Genomic DNA, 18441 nt, shown 5'->3' with positions numbered 1-18441 from the left:
GAAAATCCACAAATCGTGTTGAAAATTCCATTTGTAAATCTTCAATAATACCAACAGAAGTTTCCTTTTGTGTTTGCCATCCAAATGTAGATGCAGATTTGCAAAATATATAATGATGTAGATTTTCTTCCATCATATGTTCCTTCAAAAGCTTTTATGTTAGAAAACAGTTCTGCTAATAATTTACCTTGGCCCTGCAGGTTATGTTGTAATATCTACCATAAATGCAAGAGACATAATCCATTTTTTATACGATAGTTGTGGGACAATATTTTTGTGTTCCATCATGAAAATATCTGTTTCTTCAAGTAAATTAAAAAATCTTTTTAGCACAGCACCTCTACTTAACCATTTAACAGCTGAGTAGTAAATAACACCCTCATACTCTGATTCTATTTCTATCAAGAATTCTGGAAATTTGCAGTGTTTCAGACCATTGCGTCAGATGCAATTTAAGTTGATATCACGATGTCCCTAATGTCTTTCACTGATGATAAAAGTTTGCAACAAAGCGCTTCCTGATGAATGATGCAATGGAACACAATGGGATTATCATAACCTGAATTCTGTAATTCTGCACAAATTCAACCTACTACACCGGTGTTAGAGCCACACATATTTCTTCCACCATCGGTTGTCACACTTTTTAATTTTTTCCAGTCCAATTCTAAAGAATCAATAGTTTCTTTTATGAACAAATCATTGCTGGTTGTAGTACCTTTTAAATTACACAAACTGGCCAATTCTTCATGAACATTAAAGTCACTATCAATGCCCAAATAAATATCATTAACTGCACAGTGTCTGTTATGTTAGTACACGTAACCCTTGTATAACGCAGTACTTATACAACGTGGTTTGAATATAACGCGGTTTACAAATTGTAGCAACCCTTGTTCAATGCAGTACTTATACAACGCTTGATATAACATGGTCTACAAATTGTAGAAACCCTTTATTTTTTCATATATTTTTCGCTGCCTGACTTAAAAATCAAATTTTGTCTTAATTAAATTTCCGTCTGCCTGTATCGCGCATGTAGTTATAAGTAGTGAATTTATATTAGGGGATATACCCTTTAGCATGCATGTACATCAGTTGTTTACCATATAAAGTGTTTATTGTTGAAAGTTCGTTTGCTGCCAGGAGAGGGCATTAAAAATCATAAGTGTGTTAATCTCAAACTGAGCACTTCATTTTCTGGTGAGTTACATACAATATGTAATGCTTTTTTTATGTAAAAAAAATTTATTTTTATAGTAATGGCCACTTAGAGGGCTTTTGCGATATGGTTGAAAATGAAATTAGTGATTTAATTAATGAAGATTTAAATTAGGAGGAACTGGTACAATTAATAGATGATGTTGAACCAAATGGTGGCGAAGTTCTGCTGGAGATCTGATTGTGAAGAATCCGTTAAAGGATTCAGTTGAAAGAAATTAGCTGAAGGATTGGACTTGGCAAGAAAGTTAGAAAGTCATTTTACGGATGTGGATCCTTCAATGGAGTGCTCCGGAAAATTCACAAGACAACTGGATATTTGTTTAGCTCCATGCTATGAACTTAATAAAAAATTGCAGCATAATGGTAAGCAAGGTCTTATTACTGACTTCTTCTTAACTAAATCAGCTAAAGTATGCAAGGAGAATTATACCAATGATGTCCAAGAGATTTCAAGTGATGACGACGTCCAGCCACTCATAAATAAAGAACATTTATGAAACTCAGTTTTGAAGACAGTGATGACGATTAAAATATGCACTTTATTTTATTTTGCCTAAAATATTTATGCATTATGTGCAATGAAGTTTACATACAATTTGTAATTTTATCAGTTTATACTATGTATTTGTTTCGTAGCTTATGTTTTGTAAACTTACATGAATTACCTGAATTAAATAAAATATATTTTGTTGAGTATGTCATTATTGTTTATATAATTTAAAAAAAAAAAAACATTTCAGAACATAATCCTATTTTTTCTATGTGATCTAAGTCTCGCATAATGCGATTTATATAACGTGGCATTTCTATGGAACCTAATATCCATGTTATACAATAAAATTAGTTTAATCCTTTCAACATCCATGTTATACAATGGTTACCTGTACTTTCATCTGTTGCCAGAGTGTAACAATCAAATAATTTTGCTTAAATTTAAACTACTCAAATAAATCAGTACCGATTTCTTCTACTCACCTTGTACAAGTCCTGGCAGATAAACTAATATCTTAAAATAACTATTATTTTCTGGGCATATTTCTTCAATTACAGCTAATAAACATTGTTTAATAAATTCTGAATCTGTATAAGGCCTTCCTTCTTTTGAAACCAGTTCTGCTATGACATAACTAGCACAAACAAACCAATTCATTATGAATACTTTGCTTCTTAAATATGTTTTGTTAAGCATTCAAAGAAGCTTGAATTTATCAATTTGATTTTTTCAAAGTTCACAGTTCAAATTCTTTTAATAGCTTTCATGTTCATTCTTGTAATGACGTTTGATATTATATTCTTTTATAGTGCTTTCTGATGACAAATAAGACAAAGGGGCTTATTTGTCATCAGGGCTATTTTCAATAAAGAAGTATTTGCTGTTCCATTCATCATTAAACCTTCATCCTTCATCTGCCTTTTATGCAATTTTATGTTTTCTTGAAAACCCATTTTTGAAATTATTTTTAACAAATATATATCCTCTGAAAATAATAGTTGATGTTATTGAATTATAGTAAAAGACGGACCAGGGAACGCGACTGCAAAAGTGTGTCAAAATCTTGGTTGTCAGGTGAAGTCGCCTTTGTTATCCCCACTCATGATGACTCGCCAAGTTGCATGGCAATATCACAAAATATAGGTATAAAATTATTTTTAATTTATTATTTATATTATAAAATGTATTATTTAAATAATTCAACATATGGGCCACATACCATGTAAGTATGATCAACCTTTTATGGGCCACCAAAAATGCACATTTGGGCTGCATATGGCTTGTGGGCTGCCAGTTACCAACCCCTGATTTAGAGCAAAAGTTAAACAACTTAATGAAAACTAAGCTGTTTGTTTTTAAAAAAATTAGTAATATTGATTATAAACTGAATCAGAAGTAGATTTTATTGTGGTTTTAATTAGATTGAAATTAATTTTGTCTTTAAATATAGGCTGTTTTGTATACATACAAAATAACTTATATTTAAAGAAAAAACATTGTGCAGTGTAATGTCTGTAAAATGCACTCTTTATTGAAAGTGCATGGACTTTGGTTAATAAGTGAGAGTGATGAAAGAGTATGCCAAAAATGTTACGAAAGCAAGTGTCAGAAATGTGGGTAAGGGTGAGAAGATGAAGCACTAGATATAACAGGAAATACATGTGAAGTGTGCAATAGAGTGTTGGCAGAAGATAGGACTGAGAGAGTAAAAGTTATGATCAAAAGAATAGTGGCACAAAAGATGTGAAGAATGAACAGTTAACCATAATGAGACAGGAAGCAAACTTACACATATTCCTTCACAGGACAAAGCATTACCTTGAGCAAATGAAGAAACATCAGGTGAGTGGTACTGTTAACAACAGAAAGAAAGAAGAGGTGCAAGAAATGAAAAAGGAATGCTTGACTAAGTAAGAAAGTCTTGTATGGCGATTCCATGATAAGCGGTGTGCTTGATAAAAATGTGATGAAATCATGTTTAGCGTGTGCAAAGATTAAGAGTGTTAGCGAGGCTATTTGGGAAGGGCAAAGTGAAAGACTTCGTTGTTTTAGCAAGAACAAATGATTTGAAAGGAGACAAGTATGGCATGAGAGAGAGACCATGAAGGAATAACTGAAAGTAAAAAAAAAAAAAAAGAAAAAAAAGAAAGAGCAAGAGAATTAAGATATTGTCACAATAGGACAGATGTGAGTTGAGAAAGAGAGCCATGGCTGAAAATGATTCAAGTAAGAGGAATGAAACAGGACAAAATATATTATTGGTTGCTGCTATAAACCAAAGGATGCGAAAGATGATGTGGTGGTATATCAGCAAATAATCTCAATGAGTAGGAGGCAAGTAATTATTAAGGGGGGAAAACGTCTAACAATGAAAAACATAGGTTGGAAGGAGGAAAGGACAAATGGGAAGAAGTTAATGGAATGTATACACTTACTAAAGAATAATTACCTGAGACAGCACGTAACAGAATTTAGATTGCCAGATCTAATAACTGCAACAGAGGATTTGTCTGCAACCAAGATAACCATATTGCAGCCAAATGACAAGAGCGATCATTTGGTTTTAACTTAGGAGGTGGCCAAATGTGTAGATTTTTCAGTTAGGAGGAGAGAATATATGTGGAATTACAGGACAGGTCAGTGCGACAAACTCGAGGAGACCTAGGAACAATTCCATAGCATGAGGCTGGATACCTAGAGTCGGGAGGATAAATTAAATCAAGTGGGAGATAAATGGATGAACAGTATCACTGTGATTACAGCTATGGAATTAGATAGTATATAAGCTTGAGTGTTACAAGAAGGTGTTAGGGAATTGCAGTGCCTCTGACCACGTTGTTTAATTTAAGTCTCAGCTCTGGGCTGGTCCCAAGGGGATGGAGAGAGGAGTGAAAATGGTTCCATTGCATAAAAGAGGCTCCAAGACTCGGGGAGAAAATTATTGACTGATTAGCATCACATGAGTGGTGATGAAGGTACTGGAGATAGTTGTTTATGGGAAAAAACCAGGAATAGATGGATAGAAATTAAATATTATATAGGGAGGGGGAATATATGGAGGAATATTTCCTTCAAAAACTATGGAAACATGGTTTTTGAAGGAAAGATCATCCTTGGTAACTTATTTTATAAAACAGTGACAGCTGAGATACATGGGTGATACTACATGGTAATACTGCTGGACTTTGCGAAAGCTTTTGACAGGATACCACATTGAATCCTGATAAATAAATTGCAGCAAATGGGGATGGATATGAAGTTGGTAAGGTGGATAAGATTGATGGAGAAATACCAAACAGTAGTTTATTCAGGAGCAGAATCCAGTAGAAGGTGCATGATTAGTGGCATGCTGCAAAGCTCTGCACTTGGGCCACCACTATTTAATTTGTGCATTAATGATACAGCAAATGATGTGAGGGAGAAATATTCATTTTTGCCAATGATGCAAAATTGGGTACATCAATAGTCAATAAAGACGATTTTAAAATTTTGCAGGATGATTTAAATAGACTGATAGAAAGGAGAAAAGATTACCAGCTGAGTACCATACTGATGGAACTGTACTCTAGGAAATTGAAGCCAAAGATTTGGAAGTGTTGGTGGATAGGAATTAAGTTCAGAAGGCATACTGGAAAAGTGGCTAAAATAGCTCATCAGATTATTAAGTAACTGAAAAACAACTGACAAGCAGAGATAAGCAGGTTATTATATCTCTTTATTAGACCTTGATAAGATCCCATCTGGACACCATGCACAGATCTGGTCAGTCACCTGGGTATCTTGGGATGAGGAAGAGGTGGAGAGGATCAAGAGATAATAGACAAGATGGTCACAAGTCTATGGAATACTCCTTATGAGGATAGATTGAAGATTTGTGAGTTACTAAACTAGATAATAGGCTTAAAAGGACTGATATGATACGAGTGAGACTTGCAAATTACTGAAAGATTTTTTACAGGATTGATGCAGAGGAAATTTTTCAGAACAGATCTTGGGGGGGGGGAAATATAGGTCATTCCTAGAAATTGAGCAAGAGTGTAGGGTGTGAGGACTAATTTTTTGTTTGGAGAGTGGCAAATGAGTGGAATAGGTTACCAAAATCTGTAGTGGGTGCCATGTCAGCATATGAGTTCAAAACAAAATATGATAGACATATGGTGTGAAAAATGGATAGTGCTTGGCATAATGTTTAGGGCCTCCCTGAATGCATGGCATGGAGTTGCCATCCATTGAGGGAGACATTTGACATTATTATTATCCATGTAATAATAATGTCAAAAAAAAAAAAAAAAAAAGTCATGATTTAAAAATCTATTGTCTGGTGTTATCTTAAACCTTCTTGCTTGAAGAAAAGAAAAGTCAACAAAAAAAAAAACTGAAAATTTAGTTTTCAGTTTTATTTTTGTTGACCCCCCCCCCAACTTTTTTTGTACCCTACTAAAATTTATAGTGAAGAATTTATGGAGACAAAAAAAAAACATGTTGGAATAATTACTTCCCTTGTAATTAAGAAAATATTATCCAGTGCTTCGACCTCTGTATTGAGGTCATCATCAGGAAAACACACACACATATATGTACACAAGCTACATGACACTACACAAAAGTAGAATCTAAATGCTTTGCTAATCATTTACCCTAGCCTGACCTTTGGTGGGGGGAAAAAAACACTTTAAATCAAAAAATCTTACTAAACAAAATATATAAAAAATTAAAAATTACTTCACGAAATAAAATAAACTTTTCATATTTATCAATATAATAATCTACCAATAATTATAAAAAAAAAAAAGAAAAGCAGAATAGCATTAAACAATTTCTAAAGTCCTTTCATATTAAGGTTTTGTTCTGTTTGTCCAGAACAGAATTTCTGGATGCTATAAGGGTTGAAGATGAGTCCTCCAGATTCTTGGAATTATTAATCCATCATTCTTGTTTAGATTTGGATGATGTCGGCATCTCACAGGCTTCTTTAAACTTCTTGAAAAACCAGGTTTTGGCACAGTGTTGGTACTAGATGCCATTTCAGTTAATTCTGTGACATGCTTGAAGTGCATGGGCTGACAAGCCCGTTTTACCATAGTGGAGGAATTTTAATGTGGCATTTATGTTCATCTTTTCTTATTGGGATGGTGCGCCCTGTTTCGTCTATGTAAGGTAGGGTGCAGGTGCACTGAATTTTGTAAACTCCCTGGGTGGGCAAGGTATGGAAGAGGATCTTTGGATGAGCTAAGTAAATTTCTTAATTTTGCAGGAGGTGTGAAGGTTGCCTTAATATTGTATTTATGTAGCGTTCTATTATTCTGATATACTACCCCTAATGTATGGCATGGCATTCTTGTAATCTTTTTTGCTTTTTAATTTTTTACTAACACTTGGCTAATAATTTCATATTCTTTGTTCAGCACCTGCTCATTGGAGCAAATTGTTAGGGTTGTGTTTAAGCACTGATAACCCTAGTTTTTGTGTTGGACGGTGGTATGAATTTTTATGCATGTATTGTCCTGTATGTGTAGGAAAGTCTTCCTGTTTTCCTGAGGGAAGACGTGTGACAAGTGTGTCTAGAAAAGGATGAGAGTTATTGTTTTCAATCGATGGTGAATTGGAAATGTTTGTGTTTGTTCAGGTGGCTTAGGAATGTATTTAATGTTTTGCAGCTGTGTGGCCAAGTTTTTTCATATCTTCAACATACCTGAGGCAGACTTTGGGCTTTAGGCTTGCTGAATCTAGAGCTCATTGCTCAAAGTCTTCCAGATAAAAGTTAGCTATGAGAGTGAAAGTGGTGATCCCATGGCTTTACCTTCTTTTTTATATGTAAAAATTATTGTGCCATACAAAATATCCAGAGCAAAGTACATGATCAAAGAGGACCATGATATTAGCAGAAATATGTTCTGTATGAAATAGAATCATTGATTGATATGTCAAAGCTGACTAATAAATGCTCGCTTGAGAGTGATGTTTCTAATTTGTTTATGAAGTGTTGTGTATTTTTTTTTATGTGGTGGTGGTGGCGGGGGGGGGGAGAGAAATAACCTGCCAACTCCTTGAGTGTAGCTACTAGTTTCTTGACTAAATGACAATTGTGACTGTCGATTCCTTCAACTATCGGTCATAGTGGTGTGTCTGTTTCATGTATTTTTGGAAAATCATAAATTCTGGGAGCACAGGCAGAATTCTGTATCAGTTTTTTTAATTGTTTCCTATGGCCACATAATCACTGACTTGATAAATTCTGTTATTTTCTTTTTGTGGTTTGTAGGGTTGTAGTTAACCGTTTTGTAGGTGTTGTGGTTGGCTCATTTTTTCCAGGTATGATGTCTGATCAAGGATGACGATAATGATGATAATTATGCCATCATTATTTCTTCAAGATTTAAGAGCCAATTTTTCTGCTTTGGTCAAATTGCAACTTAGCTGTTTATTGAATTTTAGTATGTAGGATGTTTCTATTTGTATTTTATTGACTATATTGGGGGGGGGGGGATTTTTAGACCTCTTTCAATGTGGTAAATAAAATCTACTTTGTTTATTGGGCTTGGTGTGTAAGGCATCAAGTCCCTACACAGCACCAAAACCTGGTTTGAAAGAAAGTTCAAAGCCTGTGAAATGCTGAAACATCATCCAAATCTAAACAAGAATGATGGATTAATAATCTCAAGAATCTGGAAGACCAATCATCAACCCTTATAACGTCCATAACAACCTCAAACAGAAGAAAACCTTAATATGAGAGGACTTTAGAAATTGTTTAATGTAGTTCTGTATAAAACCTTTTTTTTAATCATTGGTATATTATTATACTGAAAAGTTTATTTTACTTTGTGAATTAATTTTTAATTTTGTATATATTTTGTTTACTAATATTTTTTATTTAATTTTTTTTTTCATCAGAGATCAGGCTAGAGTAAACAATTAACAAAGCATTTAGATTCATCTTACTTTTGTGTAGTGTCATGTAGCTTGTGCCCTGTACATATGTATGTTTTCCTGGTAAGGACTTCAACACAGAGATTCAAATGTCAAATATTATTTTCTCAATTATAAGTAAAGTAATTATTCCAACACGTGTTTTTGTCTCCATAAATTCTTCACTATGAATGCTGACACTTACTAAAGAATAATTACCTGAGACAGCATGTAACAGAATTTAGATTGCCAGATCTAATAACTGCATCAGAGGATTTGTCTGCAACCAAGATAACCATATTGTGGCCAAATGATAAGAGTGATCATGTGGTCTTAACCTAGGATGCCAAATGTGTAGATTTTTCAGTTAGGAGGAGAGAATATATGTGGAATTACACTGTGTAACCTTAAAATAAAGAATCGTCATAATCCATTGAGAGTTGACCCCCAAACAATGCAGCTACTACGGTTAAGATGAAAAATACATGTTTCCATGTTAATTAATCAGCTAGCCTTTCTAAAATGACATAGAGACAGCAACTCGATACCTAAGTGCATTAAGCTAAAAAGGAAATTTTTACTAAAGCCAAGGTGCTCCATATTCATGCCTGCAAAAATCTAGCAGTTACCCAAAACAACATTCTACAACTGAAATCAGAACTATCGAGCAACATAAAATCTTGATATTTGGGATATTCTGGAGAGGATCACATACAATTCTGCAAAGCACATGTGATTTAAGAACAAAGAAAAACTAACAGCAAAGTTTCAAAGACTGAAACAACAAGAAAGCAAAAACAGACAATCCAGGCGCCATGCTCAGAGGAGCAGCCAATCACAAACAAATGAAGTAAGGAGCAACCAACCACCATTGGAACATGGCCAAGTTATCAAGACATCCAGCTACAACCTTAATGAAAGAGAATTCTCTTGCTTCTGAAAAAAGGCCTGAACTACAGCATCGCACCAAGGTCAGTAAACAAACTAGATTTCATTTGACATAACTTCCCTTTTCACTAATGTCCCGATCAATGATGCTATTCTTCACACACAGAACATATTCCCACCCGACATCATGGCCCTCTTTGCCCACGTACTTTTGCCCCAGGTATTTTGTGTGGCAAAATAATTTTTACCTAGAAAAAGAAGGTACGGCCATGTGTCCCTCCCCTCCCCCCATTGCTAACTTTTACATGGAAGACTTCAAGCAACAAGTTCTAGATTCAGCAAGTCTATAGCCTGTCTCAGATATGTTTGAGGATATGAAAAAAATTGGCGGCCTTGCGGCCACAAAACATTAAATACATTCCTAAGCTACCTGAACAAACAACACGAAGGTATCCAATTCACTATCAATTGAAAACGATAACTCTCTTCCTTTTCCAGACACACTTGTAACCTCAAGTTGCCTCTCCTTTCACTGTCTACTGCAAACTTACACACACAGGCCAATACATACATAAAAATTCATACCACCATCCAACACAAAAACTAGAGTCATCAACACCCCCAAACACAGAGCCATAACAATTTGCTCCAATGAGTAGGTGCTAAACAGAGAATGCGAAATTATTAGGCCAAACGTTTGTAAAAAAAAAAATTAAAAAAAAGTTCAAAAGATCCTCCACAAAAATACCATTAAAAGCAAAAAGGATTACAAGAATGCCACAGCCATATACATTACAGGTATATCAGAAAAAACAGATAGCACACTACATAAATAAAATATTAAGGCAACATTCTCACCTTAAGAAATTTACTCAGCACATTCAAAGATCCTTTCTTTTAGTGTTGCACGGTGATCAGCATTCATTTTAGAAATTATGGACTTTACAACCATGTTATAAATAACTATTTTAATTTCCCAACATTTCGACCTTCATATTAAGGTCATCATTCGGAATATATACAAATATACAAGGACAAGCTAGTTACATTTCCACAGTAAGCTAAAGAAACAATGATTTGATCACCGGTTATTCTACTGGCATGACCTCTAGCAGGGAACAAAAAAAAAAAAAAAATTCAGATAAAACTAAAAATTAATTAATTGTTTAGAAACTACATCAAAGCTAAATTCTATTTAAGATAACATGAGAGAAGCATTCTTTCTTATGGATAGTTTTCTTACAGTAACAATGATGTCCTCTTTTTAACATTAACATTACAATTGTAATGTTAATGTTAAAGGACATCTTTCTCCCTAAGAGTTAACTATACAGTCCTGTGTATAGTTAACTCTTAGGGAGAAAGGTTCTGTGGGTAATATATGTGCCTTCCATATGCTTCGGATTTTTAGACCATCATTATTGTTCAGATTGGGGGTTGATAAGAATCTCACAGGCTTCCTTAAATTTGTGTTCATACCATGCTTTGGTGTGATGTAAACAACTGGTGCTTTTTCAGTCAATTCTATGTAAAGTGTTCAGGGCATGATCAGAAGGACCAGCTTCACCATAGTTATTATATTTAATGTGTCGTTTATGTTCCTTCTGTCTGATAGGAATTGGGCTTCCTGTTTCCCTTATATATGGTAGATTACAGGCAATAAATACGGTATACTCCAGGGTGGGCCAGAGGAGAGAGTGGGTCTTTGGATGAGTTGAGTAAGCTTTTTAATTTTGCAGGAGGTTTAAAGGTGGCTTTGAGGTTGTATTTCTGTGGTATTCTGTTTATTTTATCTGATGTCCTTTTAATGTAAGGAATAGTTATAGTTTTATTGTAGTCTGGTTTATATTTGCTTTTTATTGAGGTCTTGTAGAGAATTTTGTTAATAGTGTTTTGGCTGTAACCATTTTTTAGAAAAGTATTGCTGATAAATTTAAATTCGTCTTTCAGCACTTGTTCATTGGAGCAGATCTTCAAAGCCCTATTTCAGCTGACAGGCCTCTTTTAACAAGCCTGTCAGCTGACACACTTCAAACATGGGAAAGAATTAACTGGAAAGATGCTAAGTCCCTACACCGCACCAAAACCTGGTTTGAAAGAAAGTTTAAAGAAGCTTGTGAAATGCTGAAACATTATGTAAATCTAAACAAGAATGATGGATTAATAATATTATCATGAATGTTATTTTCTTTGTCATGTTGTACCATCATTTTCTATAAAATTGATGTTCTTATTGGAACATCAATTGTATTCTTATTGGAAAACCAATAAGAATACAATATAAAATTGTATTCTTACTGGTTTAAGCCAATAAGAATACAATATGACATAGTGCCAAGAGAGAGAAGCTATTCAATACACTACAGTTATATGGTGTCGATGGGGCATTATATCAAGCAATACTTAGTCTTTATTTGAGTTGTAAGTCAGCAGTTAGAATTGAAGGAAGTACAGGACGATGGTTTAATGTTAAATCTGGTGTGAGACAAGGATGTACATTATCACCTCTGTTATTCATTATCTATATGGATCACATTATGAAAGAAAGTGGTATTAAACATGATGTCAAAATTGGAGATGTTAATGTCAGCGCTTTGCTTTATGCGGACGATGTTATACTTCTAAATAAATCCACTACAAGTTTGCAAGATTCCCTGACTAAATTGAATAACTGTTGTAATAGATATGGTATGAAGGTCAGCATTAAAAAGACAAAGACAATGAAAATAGGTAGAATTGTTGAAAATGTCAACTGTGTTGTGAACAGGGAACCTGTGGAACAAGTAAAATATTTCAGCTACTTAGGCACGACTTTTACTGAAGATGGTAAAATTAAATATGGAAATAGACAACAGATTCAACAAAGCTGGTATGGTAGGCAGTCAACTGAATAAATTCATATGGAAAAAGAGAGAAATTAGTCGGAATACTAAATTAGCTGTATACAAGACAGTGTTCAAACTAGTTTTAACTTATGGATCTGAGAGCTGGGTCAGAAATAAAACACTTGACCAAAGACTAGAGACTGCAGATATGAGAGTCCTGAGAAAGATTAGAGGTGTGAACAGATGGCATCAATGGCAATATCATATTAAAAACGAGGATATTAGGAAAGAACTTGACATTGTCAGCATCCAGGAATGTGTTAGCAGAGCTAATCTCAGGTGGTATTGTCACTTAAACAGAATGGGCAAGGAAAGATTAGCAAAACAAGTGTTCTTTGCCAGGTTGGCAGGAAAACGACCCAGAGGAAGACCAAAATATAGGTGGATTGATATGGTACAATGTGCCTTAGACGATAGAAATATAAGATCTGATAACGATATTATTGGAGTCTTGACAAGTAACAGACTGATTTGGAGGAAAATTGTAGATAGGAAGTTAGTAATGATGTAAATTTTTCATGTAGTACTATCATATCCTGTACACCCTTTGAGGGTACATGTCAGGAATTTGATGATGATGATGTTATTTTCTTAATTATAAGTAAAGTAATTATTCCAATACGTGTTTTTGTCTCCATAAATTCTTCCCTATGAATGCTGACCACTGTGTAACCTTAAAAGAAAGACCTGCTAAAATTTAGATCACAAATAGTAGTTTTATTTAGTTTCTAAGAAAATATGAGTGAAATGACAAACTCACTTGTAAAGAACTTATATTCCTGTTAATGGCAATTGGTGATGTCTCACAGTTTTCAGTAATATAAAGGAAATCAGTAGGAGCAGGTTCATCATCAATACCATTAACACACTGGATTGGGTTCTGTTCTTTACCACGAGAGATGTCCCTGTACCAAAAAATAAATAAATAAATAAATATATAAAATGTATATTATTAATATTATTATTACATGAAACCTCTAAAGAGTCCAAGGATTCATCACAGGACGGCACTCTATTCTATTCCACTACACATATCTTATCATATCCCTTACAAGTAATATATATATATTCATTTTAATATAAACTGACTAAAAAACCGAGAATTATAACAAATTGAGATTTATTTGAAAACGCAACATGTTTCGTCGGGATTGACTTCATCAGGCATTAAGAACATAGAAAGCTATTAAAAGACACTGAAAAAAACATTGAGACACTCTAAAGCTATACAATTATAAAGCTATAATATTCGACTGTAAATTACAGTTATTACGAACTTGAGCTATAGTCCATGTTAAAGTTCTATTGTTGTACACTTGTGCGTGTGTGGAACCATGCGATCTCCAGTATCTGATAGTACAGCTGAAAGAGTCAGGCAAATTATAGCTGAGATTATTGTTCATATGAAGAGGGTCCAAGGTGATTTCTTTTGACTCGACAATGCGGTGTTCTACCTCATCGTGGCAAATATGTAAGTTTGAAGTTGTTGTCCAATTTACTTCATGTTGGCGGCTTTCATTGTTCGTGTTTATTGAAAACAGGACATGGCCTGATAGGGCAGTAGTTCTGGTTCGTTCTGGTTCTCTTTGTAAGCAATGTCTCTCTGGTGTTCCTCGAGATGTAGGAGGATAGATTTCTCCATTTGACCATAGTAAGGTTTTTCGCACTCACATGTGACTTTGTATACACCTGGGAATTGTAGAAGGTTGTGAGATTGTTTGTAGTTGCTGAAACTTGATCTTATTTTTGGAAGAGTCGAGAAGCACGTTTGTATGTTAAATTTCTTTAAGATTCTACTCAGTTTTTTGGATAGTGTGCTGATATATGGCAAGGAGATATAACCTTTGAAGTCGTCCTGTGTCTCTACGTTGCTACGTTGATGGTGGGATAATTGTTTGTTGATACTTTTTAAAGAGTAGCCATTGCTTTTAAAGGTCCATTTCAGATGTTGTAGTTCTTTTTTTAGTTTTTTCTTCACCTGACAGTACAGATCTTGAAGGATTCGCAAGAGTTGATATAATACCCAACTTTTGCGCTGGATGATGATGTGAGGACGCATGCAAATATCTGTCCGTGTGTGTTGGCTTTCGAAATATAGAGACTTTTATTGATTCAGGAGTCTTGGTGAGTTTAACATCTAGGAAACAGAGGAAACTATTTTCTTCAATCTCCATGGTCAATTTGATATCCTGATGGAGGTTGTTTAAGTGGTTGAGAAACCTGTGAAGATTCTCAATACTATGCTCCCATATGAGGAATATATCGTCCATATATCTAAGCCAAATTCTTGGTTTTAAACTAAAAGTGGAGATTGCCTTATGTTCAAAATCCTAGAAAAAATGTTGGCAAATATAGTATATATTTGCAAATAATAATATATATATATATATATATATATTATTATTATAATTCATTTTTTACTCTGTGGGAAATATTATTAAAAAGTTTTAATGACTGATACCGAGAGATAAAGAGATGACATGGTATATTTGAAAAGATACTACTAGTTTAATAGTTTCGTTGAATTGATCAACATCTTCAGGTATCACAATCAAAGAAATATATAAAAAATTATAGAGACTTAAAATTGCATTAACAGAACAAGCACAAAAGACAGTAGCGTGTTTGAAAACAAAATGTGAGCTTGAGTTCCAAATAAACATAGACTACACGCTGTCACGAGTGCGCCAATACTGAACAGAGGCAACGTGTGCGTCAGAGAGAGATTGAAACTTAGGCTGTTGTTGATATGAGAAGAATCTAGAGAAATTTCTCTAGATTCGACAATCTTTCTCTTGAGCTCATCATAGCACACATGAATGTTAGACGTATGAGTCTGGTTCACAATGTGTTGGTGGCCTTCGTCTGCGTTAACTGAAAAGAGAACGTGGCTAGAGAGAGCGCTGGCTCTAGTCCTGTTGTATTACGGTGTTCTTCCAAATGTAGAAGGATGGATTTAGTAGTCTGGCCATAGTATGGCTAGAATAGGATCACGTTCTGTGCTTGCCTTCCTGTTAGCATGCTTGGTCACTAAGTCATGTGCTTAGTATATTTTTTGTATCCATGAAAATGACTTAGTGACCAGGGCAAAATATTGGCATAATAATTTAATTAGCTAAAAAACTTTAGTTAGTTATTATCTCTAGACACATCTTTTCTCCATTAAATTATTATTATTGTTACATAGCACCTCCAGGGAGTCCAAGGACTCATTGAGGGAGGGCACCTACTCCACAACTCTCTGTCACCACCACTCAACTGCGTTCATCATCTAAACCAACGCCATCTACTGCCAACCACCACTAGTATTTTTCACAAACATCCATGCCCACGGCGGGATTTGAACCCGCAGCCTTTTGGCTGGAGAGTGGATACGCTAACCACTCGGCCAACCAATGCCGGCAAATATCAACAACAGTGATAATCAAGGTCTAAACATCTACAGGGTGTTCGGGATAAATTTGACATATTTATAATTAATTATATTTTTCCATAAGTTACATGTATTAACACACACTTCTCTTCATTTAAAAGTTTGGACCCTTCTTCATTCATATACAAGATGTCAGAAAGGATGGATAGCTGGAACCCACCTGAATCATGGAAGAGAATAACTTGTATCATGATGATTCGTGCCCGCCATCAAAATAAGGATATTACGACTGCTGCCCAATGCTCCCTGAATACAGTAAAAACAATCAGGCATGAACTAGAGACTTGCAATGGTGACTACGAGGATGTAGCAAGAAGAAAGATCCCTAGCAGACGATCTGATTGCGTTCGTATAGCAGAATTCCTCGCAAATCTGCAGGAACAGGTGTTGAAGAACCCTGGCATTGGAATTCGGGCTTTGTTCGTGGAGTTGCTAACTGTAGTCAAGCCCTGGATAACAAGGGTAGCCAATGGTAGGCCGTATGTATGGCAGCAGGATTCAGCCCCTTGCCACACCTCTGGGAAAAGTCAAAAATGGTTGTCTGAAAATTTCTACGACTTCACCAGTCCAAATGTTTGGCCTCCAAACTCCCCAGACCTTAACCCCATGGATTATTTTGTATGGGGCGCAGTTGAAAAAGACACCAATCGCACTTCCAGTAATACAAAAGCCCAGTTAATGGATAAAATTAAAACAGTTTTTGCGGCCCTTCCCAGGGAGACTGTAGCATCAGCTTGTTCGAGGTTCCGAAGCAGAATTGAAGCTGTGATCGATGCTAATGGTGGTTATTTTGAGTAAATCTTGTTGATAGTATTGTAATTAACTCTGCCTGTAATGTTTTTTTGTCAATTCATTAAATTTAATAGATACAAAGAAGATTTTCTTTTTCCTTACGAAACTGTCAAATTTATCCCGAACACCCTGTATACTAGATTAGCATCTACTTTAGTTTTCAAGACAGCTTTAACTCATTGGAGGCATGGACTCATGATATGTATTAAAACTGCTTCACAGTACAGTAAAGCTGGTCCATTTACCAAGAAAATACCCCCCCCCCCACACACACACACAATTATACCACTCTCAGACTTACCAACCTAACAGGATGGATCCCTTAAACCATGCTGATGTTACCACATTCTTAAAAATTCAGTTGGCTTCTTTGGTATTCCAATACCACTATACTTAAAATTGCTTATTTTTAAATGACAGGTGTGGAACTTGGGTAGATTATCTGGTATTATCCTCCATCCATGACATGGTCTGCTATATTAAAAGCATTTCTGCTGGGCTCTTCTGCAGAACCACTATTATCTTGTGCAGTTATTTGTCAAATGTGCTTGTCTTTAGGTTTCACAATTCATGTAAACCATCCTTAAGCCTCCCTCATTAAACAAGCCGCCTCCATAATAGGTCTACTGTTAGCAGGATGTTTTCTGGTTGCTGAATCATACCCAGTACACTTTATGTGTGTATGTAAGTGTCATCAACCTCAATGCAAGTATCACAGCAATTTCCACAACACCTGCACTACTAAATCTGATGGTAAATGTCATGCTCTATTCATAATCGCTTCTGCTGACCCATTATTAACACCAAACTGTGTGCATACTTGCATGTGTGTGGTGCAAGCAGATACACATGTGCACACACACGTATGTACTTTACATAGCATTGAACAGACACGGTCTCAGCAGTGTAAGATAACAAAATCACTTGTGTTGATTCATTATTACACCAAACTGTGTGCAGACACAGACACACACACAAATGGTTTTTCTCTCCAACTACTCCGAAAATTCTTGAACAGGCACTGTCTGTGATTGTATAAGGTAACAAAATCACTTTTGTTGATGCATACTTGCATGTGTGTGTGGTGCAAGCAGATACACATGTGCACACACACACGTATGTACTTTACATAGCATTGAACAGACACAGTCTCAGCAGTGTAAGATAACAAAATCACTTGTGTTGATTCATTATTACACCAAACAGTGTGCAGACACAGATACACACAAATGGTTTTTCTCTCCAACTACTCTGAAAATTCTTGAACAGGCACTGGCTGTGATTGTATAAGGTAACAAAATCACTTCTGTTGATTGATTATTACACCAAACTATGTGGGTATATGCACACACATATATGGTATCTTTCTACAACTTTACAGAGATATATGAATAGACGCTGCCTCTGATTATGGAAGATAACAAGGTACACTTAGGGGGGAAAAAAGTATATAAGGGAATATTACATGTTTTACTGACACCAATATTAGGATAATGCAGTAGAAAAAAAATTCTCTCTCTACTTGCCTTTACTCCCCTAATGATGCTGTCTGATTATGTTGAATTTTTTCTTGACAATTATTCATAAGACTATTACACTTTTTTATATAATCTTTATCAAGTAGCTTTATTTTATCCTCCTACATGTTTCGCCAATCTGTTTCTATTGGCATCCTCAGGGAATACAAACTAGTAAGCTAAAATGAAGGTTACAGACTAGGTTATAACCGATGGTTCTAAATCATACAAAAAATTGGTATTGTGCGTGACAATGTGCGTGTCTTGTTAACGTGATTTATTCGTAATGGCTCATGACGT

General features: G+C 35.1%; 1 protein-coding gene across 3 annotated transcripts in view; it reads right to left on the bottom strand.

The window, feature by feature from the left end:
• The window catches only part of LOC150100846 (histone-lysine N-methyltransferase EHMT1-like), a 416509-nt gene that overhangs the window by 75943 nt on the left and 322125 nt on the right, over window positions 1-18441 (bottom strand). For all 3 annotated transcript variants that reach the window (XM_090401402.1, XM_090401404.1, XM_090401403.1), the window contains one exon: window positions 13160-13304. In XM_090401402.1, coding sequence (XP_090257528.1) covers window positions 13160-13304 — 145 coding nt within the window. The remainder of the gene's footprint in view (window positions 1-13159; window positions 13305-18441) is intronic.

This window comes from Typopeltis vanoorti, chromosome 12 (genome assembly GCF_054136105.1).
Source record: "Typopeltis vanoorti isolate ZY-2024b chromosome 12, IOZ_Tvanoo_1.0, whole genome shotgun sequence".
NCBI classification, from domain to species: Eukaryota; Metazoa; Arthropoda; class Arachnida; order Uropygi; family Thelyphonidae; genus Typopeltis; species Typopeltis vanoorti.
The sequence above is the reverse complement of the archived record's forward strand: the minus strand, read 5'-3'. Positions and strand labels throughout refer to the sequence as shown.